The sequence below is a fragment of the Heterodontus francisci genome, chromosome 13, assembly GCF_036365525.1.
Source record: "Heterodontus francisci isolate sHetFra1 chromosome 13, sHetFra1.hap1, whole genome shotgun sequence".
In the NCBI taxonomy this organism is placed as follows: domain Eukaryota; kingdom Metazoa; phylum Chordata; class Chondrichthyes; order Heterodontiformes; family Heterodontidae; genus Heterodontus; species Heterodontus francisci.
In genome coordinates, this window is record NC_090383.1 from 36115485 (window position 1) to 36127725 (window position 12241).

At 40.9% G+C, this 12241-nt stretch overlaps 1 protein-coding gene across 6 annotated transcripts in view; it reads left to right on the plus strand.

Moving 5' to 3' along the window:
• The window catches only part of LOC137376336 (unconventional myosin-VI-like), a 344835-nt gene that overhangs the window by 223603 nt on the left and 108991 nt on the right, over positions 1-12241 (plus strand). For all 6 annotated transcript variants that reach the window (XM_068044672.1, XM_068044673.1, XM_068044676.1 and 3 more), the window contains exons 7-10: positions 730-785; positions 4909-5006; positions 5100-5264; positions 9925-10005. In XM_068044672.1, the coding sequence (XP_067900773.1) occupies positions 730-785; positions 4909-5006; positions 5100-5264; positions 9925-10005 (400 nt within the window). The remainder of the gene's footprint in view (positions 1-729; positions 786-4908; positions 5007-5099; positions 5265-9924; positions 10006-12241) is intronic.

The following is a 12241-nucleotide window of genomic DNA, read 5'->3' on the forward strand; positions in this document are numbered from 1 at the left end:
CCCTTTTTCTCTCTCTCTCTCCCTTTTTCTCTCTCTCTCTCCCTTTTTCTCTCTCTCTCTCCCTTTTTCTCTCTCTCTCTCCCTTTTTCTCTCTCTCTCTCCCTTTTTTTCTCTCTCTCTCCCTTTTTTTCTCTCTCTCTCCCTTTTTCTCTCTCTCTCTCCCTTTTTCTCTCTCTCTCTCCCTTTTTCTCTCTCTCTCTCCCTTTTTCTCTCTCTCTCTCCCTTTTTCTCTCTCTCTCTCCCTTTTTCTCTCTCTCTCTCCCTTTTTCTCTCTCTCTCTCCCTTTTTCTCTCTCTCTCTCTCCCTTTTTCTCTCTCTCTCTCCCTTTTTCTCTCTCTCTCTCCCTTTTTCTCTCTCTCTCTCCCTTTTTCTCTCTCTCTCTCCCTTTTTCTCTCTCTCTCTCCCTTTTTCTCTCTCTCTCTCCCTTTTTCTCTCTCTCTCTCCCTTTTTCTCTCTCTCTCTCCCTTTTTCTCTCTCTCTCTCCCTTTTTCTCTCTCTCTCTCCCTTTTTCTCTCCCAATCTCTCTGTCTCAACCCCCTCCCCTGCGCCTCGCCCCCGCCCCCCCCACTTTCTCTTTCATTACCTTTCTCTCCAGTAATATCTCATTGTGGTCAATGTATCCCTGCTTTCGCAAATGCTTACCATAGCTATCTGCTCCTTTTTATCTCTGGCATTCTCCAGATATTATGGCGAAGCAGTGACTTACTTGAGTCCCCTTCCATTCTCTAGGTACTTGACTGAATCATATGGGACAGGTCAAGACATTGATGAAAGGATTGTAGAAGGTATGCAATTTCTATGAAATATTAACTTGCTCTCATGCCATTGAAAAATAAAACTTGTGCACTCGGCTTTGGATGAAAAGGAATATGCAGTGTGATTGGAATGGGAGATTAAATCTCTGGGGTAGATTATCCTGTTTGTTTATGCTAACCATATCAGCGCATCACGGGCGAAATTGGCTGAACCAGCGCAAAAAGATTGGAGAATTTTAAATGTTGGTTTGTTGCAGAATATTTGTGAATTGTATGATGACCCAAATCGAGGGAGTTCTCGATATAGAGACAAAGCAATGGCCAAGCATTGATATCAGAGGTGAAGAATGCTTTGAAATTGATGAGTACAGGAAAATCAACAGACATTGATGAAGTAACAAAAGAACATCTCAAAGTCCTTGGAGAAATAGCATTAGAAGCGATAACAGAAATTTGTGATCATACATATACTATAGGATACATTCCAAGTGACTTGAGACATTTGTTAATCGTTAAGATATCTAAGAAACTTAAAGCAATGGAGTGCAATCAGTTTAGAACTATTAGCTTAATGAGCCATTTCATGAGTGATCTTGAAAATCATAATAGAAAGAAATATTACATTTGAAGCAGAAATTGGTGAAATGCAGTCTGGATTGAGACCTGGAGTAGGAACAAGAGGGGGAATGTTTAACCTAAGAAACAACCTTATATAAATATCTCGAAGTAAACAAGAACATTTACATATGCTTTATGGGTTATGAAAAAGCGTTCAATCGTGTTTATCACCAAAGGTTAATCCATGTGTTGCTGAAATGTGACATTGACAGTGAAGATGTGAGAATTAGGGTGGCACAGTGGCGCAGTGGTTAGCACCGCAGCCTCACAGCTCCAGCGACCCGGGTTCAATTCTGGGTACTGCCTGTGTGGAGTTTGCAAGTTCTCCCTGTGTCTGCGTGGGTTTCCTCCGGGTGCTCGGGTTTCCTCCCACATGCCAAAGACTTGCTGGTTGATGGGTAAATTGGCCATTATAAATTGCCCCTAGTATAGGTAGGTGGTAGGGAAATATATAGGGACAGGTGGGGGTGTGGTAGGAATATGGGATTAGTGTAGGATTAGTATAAATGGGTGGTTGATGGTCGGCACAGACTCGGTGGGCCGAAGGGCCTGTTTCAGTGCTGTATCTCTAAAACTAAAACTAAAAAGTCTGTACTGGGACCAAATAGTGAGCATCAGGCTAGAAGTTGGATAATCCTATGTTTCAAATGAAGAGAGAAGTACGGCAAGGCTGTGTAGTGTCGCCAAAATTATTCAATCTGTACACAGAACAAACATGCAGAAAATTAGATGTACTTCCAGGTGTAAAAATTGGAGGTAAGAACATAACAAACTTGAGGTATGCTGCTAACATAGCGCTGCTTACGGATTCAGATGAGGCCCTACAAAATATTGTAGATCAAATAAAATCTAGAAGTTTCGAATATGGATTGAGTATGAACACTAAAAAGACAAAAACAATGGTAGTTAGAAAGAATACATTGAAAGAAACCAGGGTAAGGATTGAAGTGCCACACTGGAACAATTAGATAACTTTGTCTATTTATGATGAATGATAACAAGATGGTATATGTGATGCCCAAGTCAGAAGCAGGATAGAGACAGCCAGAAGTAATTTTGTAAAGATGAAAGATATGACAACAAAGTGCAAGCTTTTAACAAGGACAAAACTCATAAGATGCTGCGTTCTATCCACTTTCTTGCATGCCTCAGAATCCTGGACAATAAGTCAAGATCTGTGGAAGAAAATAGAGACCTTTGAAATGTAGATGCTAAGACATATGCTTAAAATCCCTTAGAGACCATAAGACAAATGAAGAGGTGCTTGAATTTGCAAGGGCAAAAAAAAACTTTAAAAAGTGATGTCCAGAAAAGAAAATGTCAGTATTTCGGCCATTTGAATAGAACTGTAAAGCAGAGATCTCTTCTAGAGGGCAACGTGGAGGACAGCAGAAAGAGGGGTCGACCTAGGCATAGTTGGATGAGGAAGTCACAGAGCAGTTGCAGATGAGTTATAGTGGTTGTGCGAAGATGGTGCAAGATAGACGAGCGTAACATAGCTTAACAGCAGATCTCCTGGTAAGAGCAGCTGCAAGCAGCAGCAGAGTTGCACCCAAAACCACTTGCGATTTTTTTTTTTAAAACTCTGGTCCAAGATTCAGTTTGCCTAGATCAGGCTGTGCCCACAAAACTGGATGCATTCCAGGTCAAAATTGCAAGTTTCGGTGATTGCGTTGGTTCAGCCAGGCTTTTCATATTGTGCTCATTTCATTTGGCACTCAGGCATGTCGGCACATTTTAAAAGTCTTTTCATTTCAAAAAATATTTAATTTACTTTGAAAATAGTGTACACCAATGAAACTATTAAACAGTTCAGTACAGTTTTGTCACGTCATTTTCAGTGATTTTAAATCTGGTTACTCATTGATCGAGGACATCTTAAAATGCAATTTTTTGGGGACAAATGCATTTTCAGCTGTATTAATAAAGTTGCACTAGGTGATCACACTAAAATGCACCAAGGAATACTTTTAATGGAAAGAAAAAGGACACAATCAACTTTCAGCTCACATTATACTAGTGGAGAAACATTTCACAGAACTGGCAGAGCCCTTGTATTCCCTGAGAGTCCAAAAATCTGTCTATCCTAGCTTTAAATGTATTCAACGATGGAGCATCCACAACCCTCTGGCATAGAGAATTTCTAAGATTCACAACCCTTTGAATGAAGTAATTTCCCCTCATCTCAATCCTAAATGATTGGCCCCTTATTCTGAGACTCTGCCACTGTGTTTTAAATTCCCCGACCAGCAGGAATAATCTCAGTGTCTGCCCTATCCAGCCCCTTTAGAATCTTATATGCTTCAATGCGATCACCTCTCGTTGTACTAAGCTCCAGAGAATGCAAGTCCAATTTACTCAACCTCTCATTATAGGACAGCACCCTCATCCCAGGGACCAATCTGGTGAACCTTCACTGTACTGTCTCCAATGCAAGTATATCCTTTCTTAAATGTGGAGACCAAAACTGCACACTCTGGGTGATCAGGAAGGTGTAGAGAATCAAGGTGCACAAACTTCTTGTTGAACTTGGAAAGAAAGACTTGTGCAACCTCAGAATGCCCCAGAGTGCTTTACAGCCAATGAAATACTTTGTTAGTCACAGTTGCAATGTAGGAAATGCAGCAGCTGATTTGCGCACAGCACAGACAGCAATGAGAATTCCCCTGCTATTGAACTGTACATAGCATCACAGACCTGCTCCTCATCCTGTGTCCAGATACATGCTTCCCAGCAGGGTACAATGGTTAACACTGGGGAGTAGGTTTCTTGGCTATCTTTATATCTCTAACCCTGCCCTGAGGTACAGAAGCTCACATCAATTGTCTGAAAACTTGAAATGGATTTCTGTAGCATTTTATGTGGAACCTCAGTGGTTTTGCGGTGACTGGAGTATCTCAGTCACCCAGTACAGTACTTAAAGTGTATGCTGACAGTGAGGGGCACTGTTGTATGCAAATTAAGGGAACATCTTGTGATAAAATCCTGCTCGTGATCGCCCTTTTACCCCCTAAATAACAGAAAAGATTAAAGTGATTCAAATGTCAGAAATACAAGTTTTGGAAGTTAGGAGTAAGAAGCAAAATCAAATGGAACTTTTTTTTAATCCTAACTTTAGTTGAATTGTGGAATGTGTTTGAAGGGACATACTGATTTAAAAGATATATATGGGTTCAAAAGGCAACTGGACGTGTTTCCGGAAGGAGAAGACATTAGGAATGGTATGGTGAGAAGACGGGCAGATGGAGTTGAGATCCATCAAAAGTATGGGCAATTGAAGTAGAGAAGTTACACGACTATGGGAAGAGAGCTGGATAGCGGATTAGTTATGATTGCTCTAGCAAAAAGCTGACACACAGATGATGGGGTAAATGACCTCCCTCTGTGCTGTAGTTGTATTGAACAGGTTTGTTGTCTGATTTTCTTTTACCCATCTATCATGTTGCATCATCAGCACAGGCAGGATGGGCTGAATGGCCTTGTTCTGTGCCACAGACTGGATAAGACTTATTTTAATCATTTATTTCCAAAACAGCTAATCCCTTACTTGAGGCCTTCGGAAATGCTAAAACTGTACGAAATAATAATAGTAGTCGATTTGGAAAATTTGTAGAGATCCATTTCAACGAAAAGGTAACTTAAACAATTTTTAAATAATGTTTTCAGTTGTGACCGTGCACTTCAGTTCCCAGAATGTCTCCCTGTGTTTTTTCTTTTTCCATGCAGAGCGCTGTCGTTGGAGGTTTTGTATCTCATTACCTGTTGGAAAAATCCCGAATCTGTACACAGAGCACAGAAGAAAGAAATTATCATATCTTTTATAGGCTGTGCGCAGGTGCTCCTGAAGAGATTAGGCAAAAGTTTCACTTGACCTCCCCTGATAACTTCCGGGTGAGTCCTATGCCATAGGGCTTCAAGTCAGATTCTGCACCTTGACTCTTTTTATCTCTCCCATTATCTATATATACATATATATGGGTTGCTGTAGCAAGTCTGCTCTTTCACTTTTCTGATGGCAGATGATTTCAGACTTGCTGATACCGGGTTCACAGCTGCTTGTATCTACACCCTTCTCTCTCTCTTGGTGCTGAGTAATGCCAAGCTCTCAAATGTTATCTTTAGTACTCAGTACTGTCTCTAGTTTGATTCATTGGGTGCTACTGCGTGTAAGATTCCCGAGGCTGAAAAAAGGAGCAGGTGGCAACTTGATTTAGACGCTTTGTGTCCTGTTTGTGGGGGGAGTTAAGAGAATGTAGAAATAATTCAGAAGTGGGAAGTAAGCAGTATATTCTTCAGACTATTGATCAATGTAATTATTGTACAACATGCACTTTCCCTGCCAAACACAGCAAGAATTTGTAGGAGGGAGTTACTTAGTTATTTAGATTTGAATCTAGGGTAGGTGTCTGTATTTTGTTTGCAATGTCATTTTCCATTGATTTAATTCAACTAGATCAAGGTTGCCATCTGTGCGTGTAATTAAATTGTTACACTGCTTTTTATGGACCATGGAATATTTGTCTGAAAAGGCTGCAGATCAATACCCTTAAATGTCAGCTACATCTAGGGTTTATCCATAATGTGGTTGACGTCTTAAAAGTCTCTTACAGGACGAGATGCTGCAGGAAAAATGTTCTCACTGTAAAATACTTAGTTTTACCAGTCACTTTGAATTGTAATGGGGGGGAGGGAAGGAACGCGGAAGAGGTGGCTGTAATCTAAAATCTATAGTCGCTGCATCTATAGTCGGGGCGGCACAGTGGCGCAGTGGTTAGCACCGCAGCCTCACAGCTCCAGGGACCCGGGTTCGATTCTGGGTACTGCCTGTGCGGAGTTTGCAAGTTCTCCCTGTGTCTGCGTGGGCTTCCTCCGGGTGCTCCGGTTTCCTCCCACATGCCAAAGACTTGCAGGTTGATAGGTAAATTGGCCATTATAAATTGCCCCTAGTATAGGTAGGTGGTAGGGAAATATATAGGGACAGGTGGGGATGTGATAGGAATATGGGATTAGTGTAGGATTAGTATAAATGGGTGGTTGATGGTCGGCACAGACTTGGTGGGCCGAAGGGCCTGTTTCAGTGCTGTATCACTAAAAACTAAAAAAAAAAGCTTTGGAGCCTCACTATCTGGCGTTTCATTCAAGTCCTTGGAGAGAATGTCCACTGGCTGCCAAGTGGTTAATGAGTGTAACGGTGACTAGGAGGCATTTATTGATTCAGCTCAGTCCCCGTTTTATTTGTAGCTAAAAGCATAAAATTCAACAGGTGCAAACTTAAAACTTAAACAAAAAGGCTGCCCACCCACATTGGCGTGTGCGCTAACTAACAACTTACATTTATATTGTGCTTTTGAAGTAGTAAAATGTCCCAAGGTGCTTCACAGTAGTGTTATCAAACAGCATTTGACACTCTTATATTTATCCCAAAAACAAACTTTAGGGAGCACGGGTATGGCTCGTGACCAGACCCGAGGAGGGCTTCAGGGGAGCATTGCTTTGAGCTGTGTATCTTTCTTGATGCTCTTAAGGAGCCGCAACATGCAGGGGATAAGTATTTTACATTGAAAGTGTTTCCACTGCAATTATCCTTTTATGTAACTAGTTATTGGGAGACTTCCAAATATTTTGGAAGTTTGATTGGATAAAATGTTTGACAGTAATTCCTCGTCTAACTCCAGTATGTATTATGGAGAGAGCATCTCAGCCTTTGAAGTGTTCCAATTCTATAATGTGCACTGTAACAATAAATCATGGCTTTCGTGAATGTCTTTACTGCTTGAAGAATTGCTATGGTAACAGTAAGACATGGTGCTTGGGTTATTCAGGTCATACATCATCTATAATTGTCACTTAAAAGTTGTCAGTTAAAAGTGGAAAAATAAAGCCTTTGCCCTCTTCACCCCCCACAAAAGAAGAATCATTGTGTTGGTGATGGGTGAACTGCGATACTGTGAACCGATGTGATTTCCTTTTTAAAAAAAAGCAACTGGAATGATTACCACTAGAGGGCAGTGTTGGGTGGGTTCAGCAAACCAGAGCCCCTTATGTAGCAACAGTTTCAATTGTAACTGATTCAGAAGCTGGTCAATTCCCCATGAGTGTAACTAAGGAATGGTTTGGTCTTTATGCCTTTCACATGCTGGTTGTTTTGTAAGTACTGTCGCTGTTCCAAGCTCTCAGAAATGGGCAGGATCTTCAGTTTGGTACCCAGCTTTGGTCATAAATCAAACCATTCTGTGTTTTACACTGCAGGAGATATTTGGTTCATTTCTGGGGAGTTCATATTATTTCTAAAAGGTTAAGAAATCTGTCTTAACCCATTAATCCCACCCATTATAGGTTAGCATTTTGTACCCACATGGCTAAAACTGTTATCGTGTGTAAAGAGTTGGTTATATTTATGTGACGAACTTTAATGAACTTACAAAATTAAAAACAGAAAATGCTGGAAGAGACATAAAGTTCCATTCTCAGGTATTTTCTATATTCGTTTTGGATTTTCAACATTTTTATGCTTTGTCTTTTGTGTTGTGGAATTGCTCAGCAGAGTGAAGGGTAAAAACATCACTGCCACACCTCTGCTCAGTTCTTTCTAGAAATTGAGCAAATGCAGTCGTTTACCAAGTAAACACTTTGGTTCAGAGTATCACCAGTTCTATTTCCTTTAACATGGAAGGTTGCTCAAGACCCAAACATCGTTTTTCTCTCAGTGGTGTTTAGTGGCAAACCTCACATCCACGGTTTGTCTTCATTGATATCTCCTCAGAATAGTGTGGCAACCACTCACCATGTAGACTACAGAGATCAAAGTGAATTCTATTTGCCTAATTCTTGCAGATTCTACCTACCGCCACAGACCCTGCAGTAGGTATTGCTACAAGCTTGGCCTTTTAAAGCCTAGCCTGCTTTGCTGCTTGTCAGTGTTTACATCTGCATCAAGGCAGGCTAGGCTTGGGCCTTTTCGCAGGTGCTCTTTGTTACTGTAGCTGTGTAAAGCAATAGATGTACACTTTGTTTATGCAGTAGATGTTGTAACCTTTTGAGCACTGAAAATCATTTGTTGCTTTGGAAGTGCATTGCATGTCACTTAAATCAATGTTCTACCCCAAGATAATGGGAATGGGGAGTGAGGCCTCACACTAGCAGTGGGGGGGGGGGGGGGTCTCTCTTTTAGTCCTTAGAGATAATAAATTGCTAACTTTTCAAATTCATTTTGCGACTGCCTCTAAGACTGAAAGTGACAAGGCAACTTTCATTTTATAAATGCCATATTTTCACAGCATGGATTCATTTATTTTTTATATGTGCCTTTTCAGTCGTCATTGGGATTTACATATGCATAATCTTCCTCCTAATTGGATATGATGTTTAATTATTTTCCAAGTATCCATCTTGTGCAGTTAAGGGGAAGTGTGCTACCTGTGTGCACAATTCAACAGAATTTCATTGATGTTAAAGGGCGGTAACTTAAATATTGTCTCCATTTGTCTAACTTGTAATACTTGCACTGATGGGATGCTCTGCCTGCACTACTTGGAAATTCCCTTGAATTGATGAGGTTGCAATGTAAGTAAGGTTGGCCTTTCAACTGGAACCACTTTGTGAGGACATTTCGCATCTGAAAGGGGGAGGAGTGAGGGGCCACAAATTTAAGATGAAAAACAAAAAGAATTGAGAGTTTAGAGAAAAAAACTTTTCACAGTGGATGAAATTCTCTGCCGCAAACCATTATTGGAGCAGAATTCTGTAAATAGGAATTACATGCATACTTTAAAAAGAATACTAGAGAATAAAGGGAGTGCGCGGGAGAGTAAGATTGGACTCTGGCACCTGTGGAGAGAAACACTGACACAGATTTCATTGGCAAGTAAAGTTGTTTCTCTTCTGTAGGTTCTATGAAAGCCCATCTAAATTTTTAGCCAATGATTGTGAAGTGATTTGGATATACAAGCAACATTCGAAAGAATTAATCTTTATAACTATTTTTCAACAGATCCCACCTCTTAGCTAGTAATGTGAAATTTTCTCCAATGGGGGCATTCCTGCTGCTCTTTGCAGCACCTGTACAGAAAAATCAGACTTTGAGTTTGAAGGGTTTCTGAATTCGAAAGACAAAAAACCATATCAGGCTGGAGATGTATTTGGAATATGTTTTAATGTGGTCAATATAATCCTGGAGACAATACACTATTTTACAAACTAGGAATCCCAGCTCAGACACTGTTAACCAGGATCTCTGTGGATTGTTGAGTCAACAGGGACTGAAAGAAGGAGGAATGTTGGCATCTTTGTGATGCAATCTAAACTTATTAAAAATTAAGCTCTGAGGTTAAAGCAGGATGACGGAGGACTTTGTTAGTGAATAAATTAGTTTTTTTTTAACATGAGACAGGGTACAACTTTAGGTGGTTGGACAGTTCAACAGTTACAAATTTGGCCTTCCTCTCCCTCTTCTCTTTGTAAGTATTATATTTAATGAATGTGTTTTATTTTGCTGCTAATTTACTGTGATAAAACTTCTCTCTCTTGTGCTAAATTCATCTCTTCGCTGTAGTATCTGAGGCGAGGATGCACCAGGTACTTTGCCAACAAGGAATCGGAAAAACAGATTCTACAGAATCGCAAGAGCCCAGAGGTAAAGTACCAACATGTCGTGGAATTTGCACTTCCTCCAACAGGAGCTGTCACAGTTCAAACCATATGTTGCATGCTGGTTAAATTATCTGAAAGTTTCCCAAACGTGATGATGGGGGTGGCAGGGTGCTGGGAAATTCCCATCTTAGTTTGATATTTGAATGTAAACAGATCATTGCTGGTGAAATTTCAAGAGTTCGAGGGTGTGAAAATTTCAGACGTTACATGTAAAGTCTTGTCCCTCTCGTTTGTAATGTTGAGCAAAAGTGGAACATGAAAGCAAGAATGCAAAGGATTGAGCTCAATTGATCCACAAGTTTCAAAGCTAAGGTTGATAAAATTTTGTGAGGTAAAGGTGTTAAAGGAATCAAGGCAGGTAAATGGAGTTGAGAGATAGGTCAGTCATGATTTAATTGAATAGTGGAACAGGTTTGAGGGACTGAATGACCTAAATGTTCCCATGTTTATAATTCACCTTCAAAAAAGATGTACGACAGTTGGAATAGGTTAGTCACTGTGATGCAGGACTATTGGATTTCATAGTAGGAGATCAACAATCAGTTTTCAGTAAAGGAGTCCCCTGTAGCTGAATTTCATCAGACTTGGTCTAGTGTCTGGAGAGGGGAAAGGGTTACTTTCCCACACCACTGAAGGAAGAATATTGAACTAGTCTCTGACAGATGGCCATGTCCAAGCTGCATGACCAAAGGGGCACTGTATGTGAAAGTAGAACACTGGGAATATGTGAGAAGTTGACGACCACAGATCTACTGAATGGATTTGGCAGTGCTTGGATAAATCAAATGTTGTTGTTGCTTTATTATGACATCTTACTCCAGAGAATTGAAGTGGTTTTATCTGGGGAGGAATGTGGAAAGGTTATACCTCTGTGTTTGGTATTAACCTACAGTACAAGAACTTGTGTGTAGTGTTGTGAAACGTACAAACCATTCTGTTCAAAACAAAAACCTCAAGTTTTTAACTTGAGCACAACTTTAGGCGGAGGTGGTGGCATAGTGGTAATGTCACTGGACTAGTAACCCAGAGGCCCGGTGACATGGGTTTGAAGCCCACCACGGCAGATGCTGAAAATTCAATTAATAAATCTGGAATTTTTAAAAAAGCTAATCTAATGGTGACCATGAATCCACAGTCGATTGTTGTAAACAATTTGGTTCACTAATGTCTGTGGATAACAAAGAAAGTTAAGGATTATACATGAGTAAAGGAAAAGGCCTATAAAGTTGCCAAAAATAATAGTAAACCTGAAGATTGGGAGGATTTTAAAATACAGCCAAGTAGGACGAAGAAACTGATAAAGAAAAGGCGAGTACAGTATGAGTGTAAGCTAGCAAAAAGCATTAAAACTGACTGTAAAAGCTTTATAGGCACGTAAAAAGGAAAAGTTTGGCTAAGACAATGTGGGTCCATTACAGGCAGAGTCAGGAGAATTTATAATGGGGAATAGAGAAATGGCAGAGAAGCTAAATGATTACTTTGTGTCTGTCTTCACTGTGGAGGATTCAAGAAATCTCCCAGAATTAGAGATCCAAGGGATTAGGGCGAATGAGGAATTGAAGGAAATTAATATTAGTAAGAAGGTTGTATTGGAGAAATTAATGGAGCTGATGGTTGGTAAGTCCCCAGGACCTGATATTCTACATCCTAGAATGTTGAAAGAGGTAGCTATGGCAATAGCGGCCAGAATTTTAGGGTGGGCGGACAGGAGCCGACCTCCGACGTAAAAGTCGGTGGCGAACCCGCTTCTGCCTCGTCTGGGGATCCGTTCCGTATTTTATGGGTCCCCAGGCTTTAATTGTTCTAAGGCGGGCCATCCACTGATTTTCCCAGGCCGCTTTTCCCGGCTCCAGGATACCCACTTGCCATGTGTAAAATCCCCGTGGAGGCGGGCGAAGGCCCTTAAGTGGCCACTTAAGGGCCTTGATTGGTCTGGGGCGGGCGGGCCATTTTTTGCCCCCCCTGCCCTACATAAAGGGGGGTGGAGGTGGGAGCGGGTCAGGAAAGCCTCCCACTCCATTTTACGCCATCCCCCACCACCATCTGGCGCTTTGGGGTGGTGTAAAATTCTGGACAGTGGATACATTGGGGATCATCTTCCAAAATTCTATAGATTCTGGAGTGGTTCCTGCAGATTGGAAGGTAGCAAATGTCACCCCACTATTTAAGAAGGGTGGGAGAGAGAAAACGACATTACTGACCTGTTAGCCTTACATTAG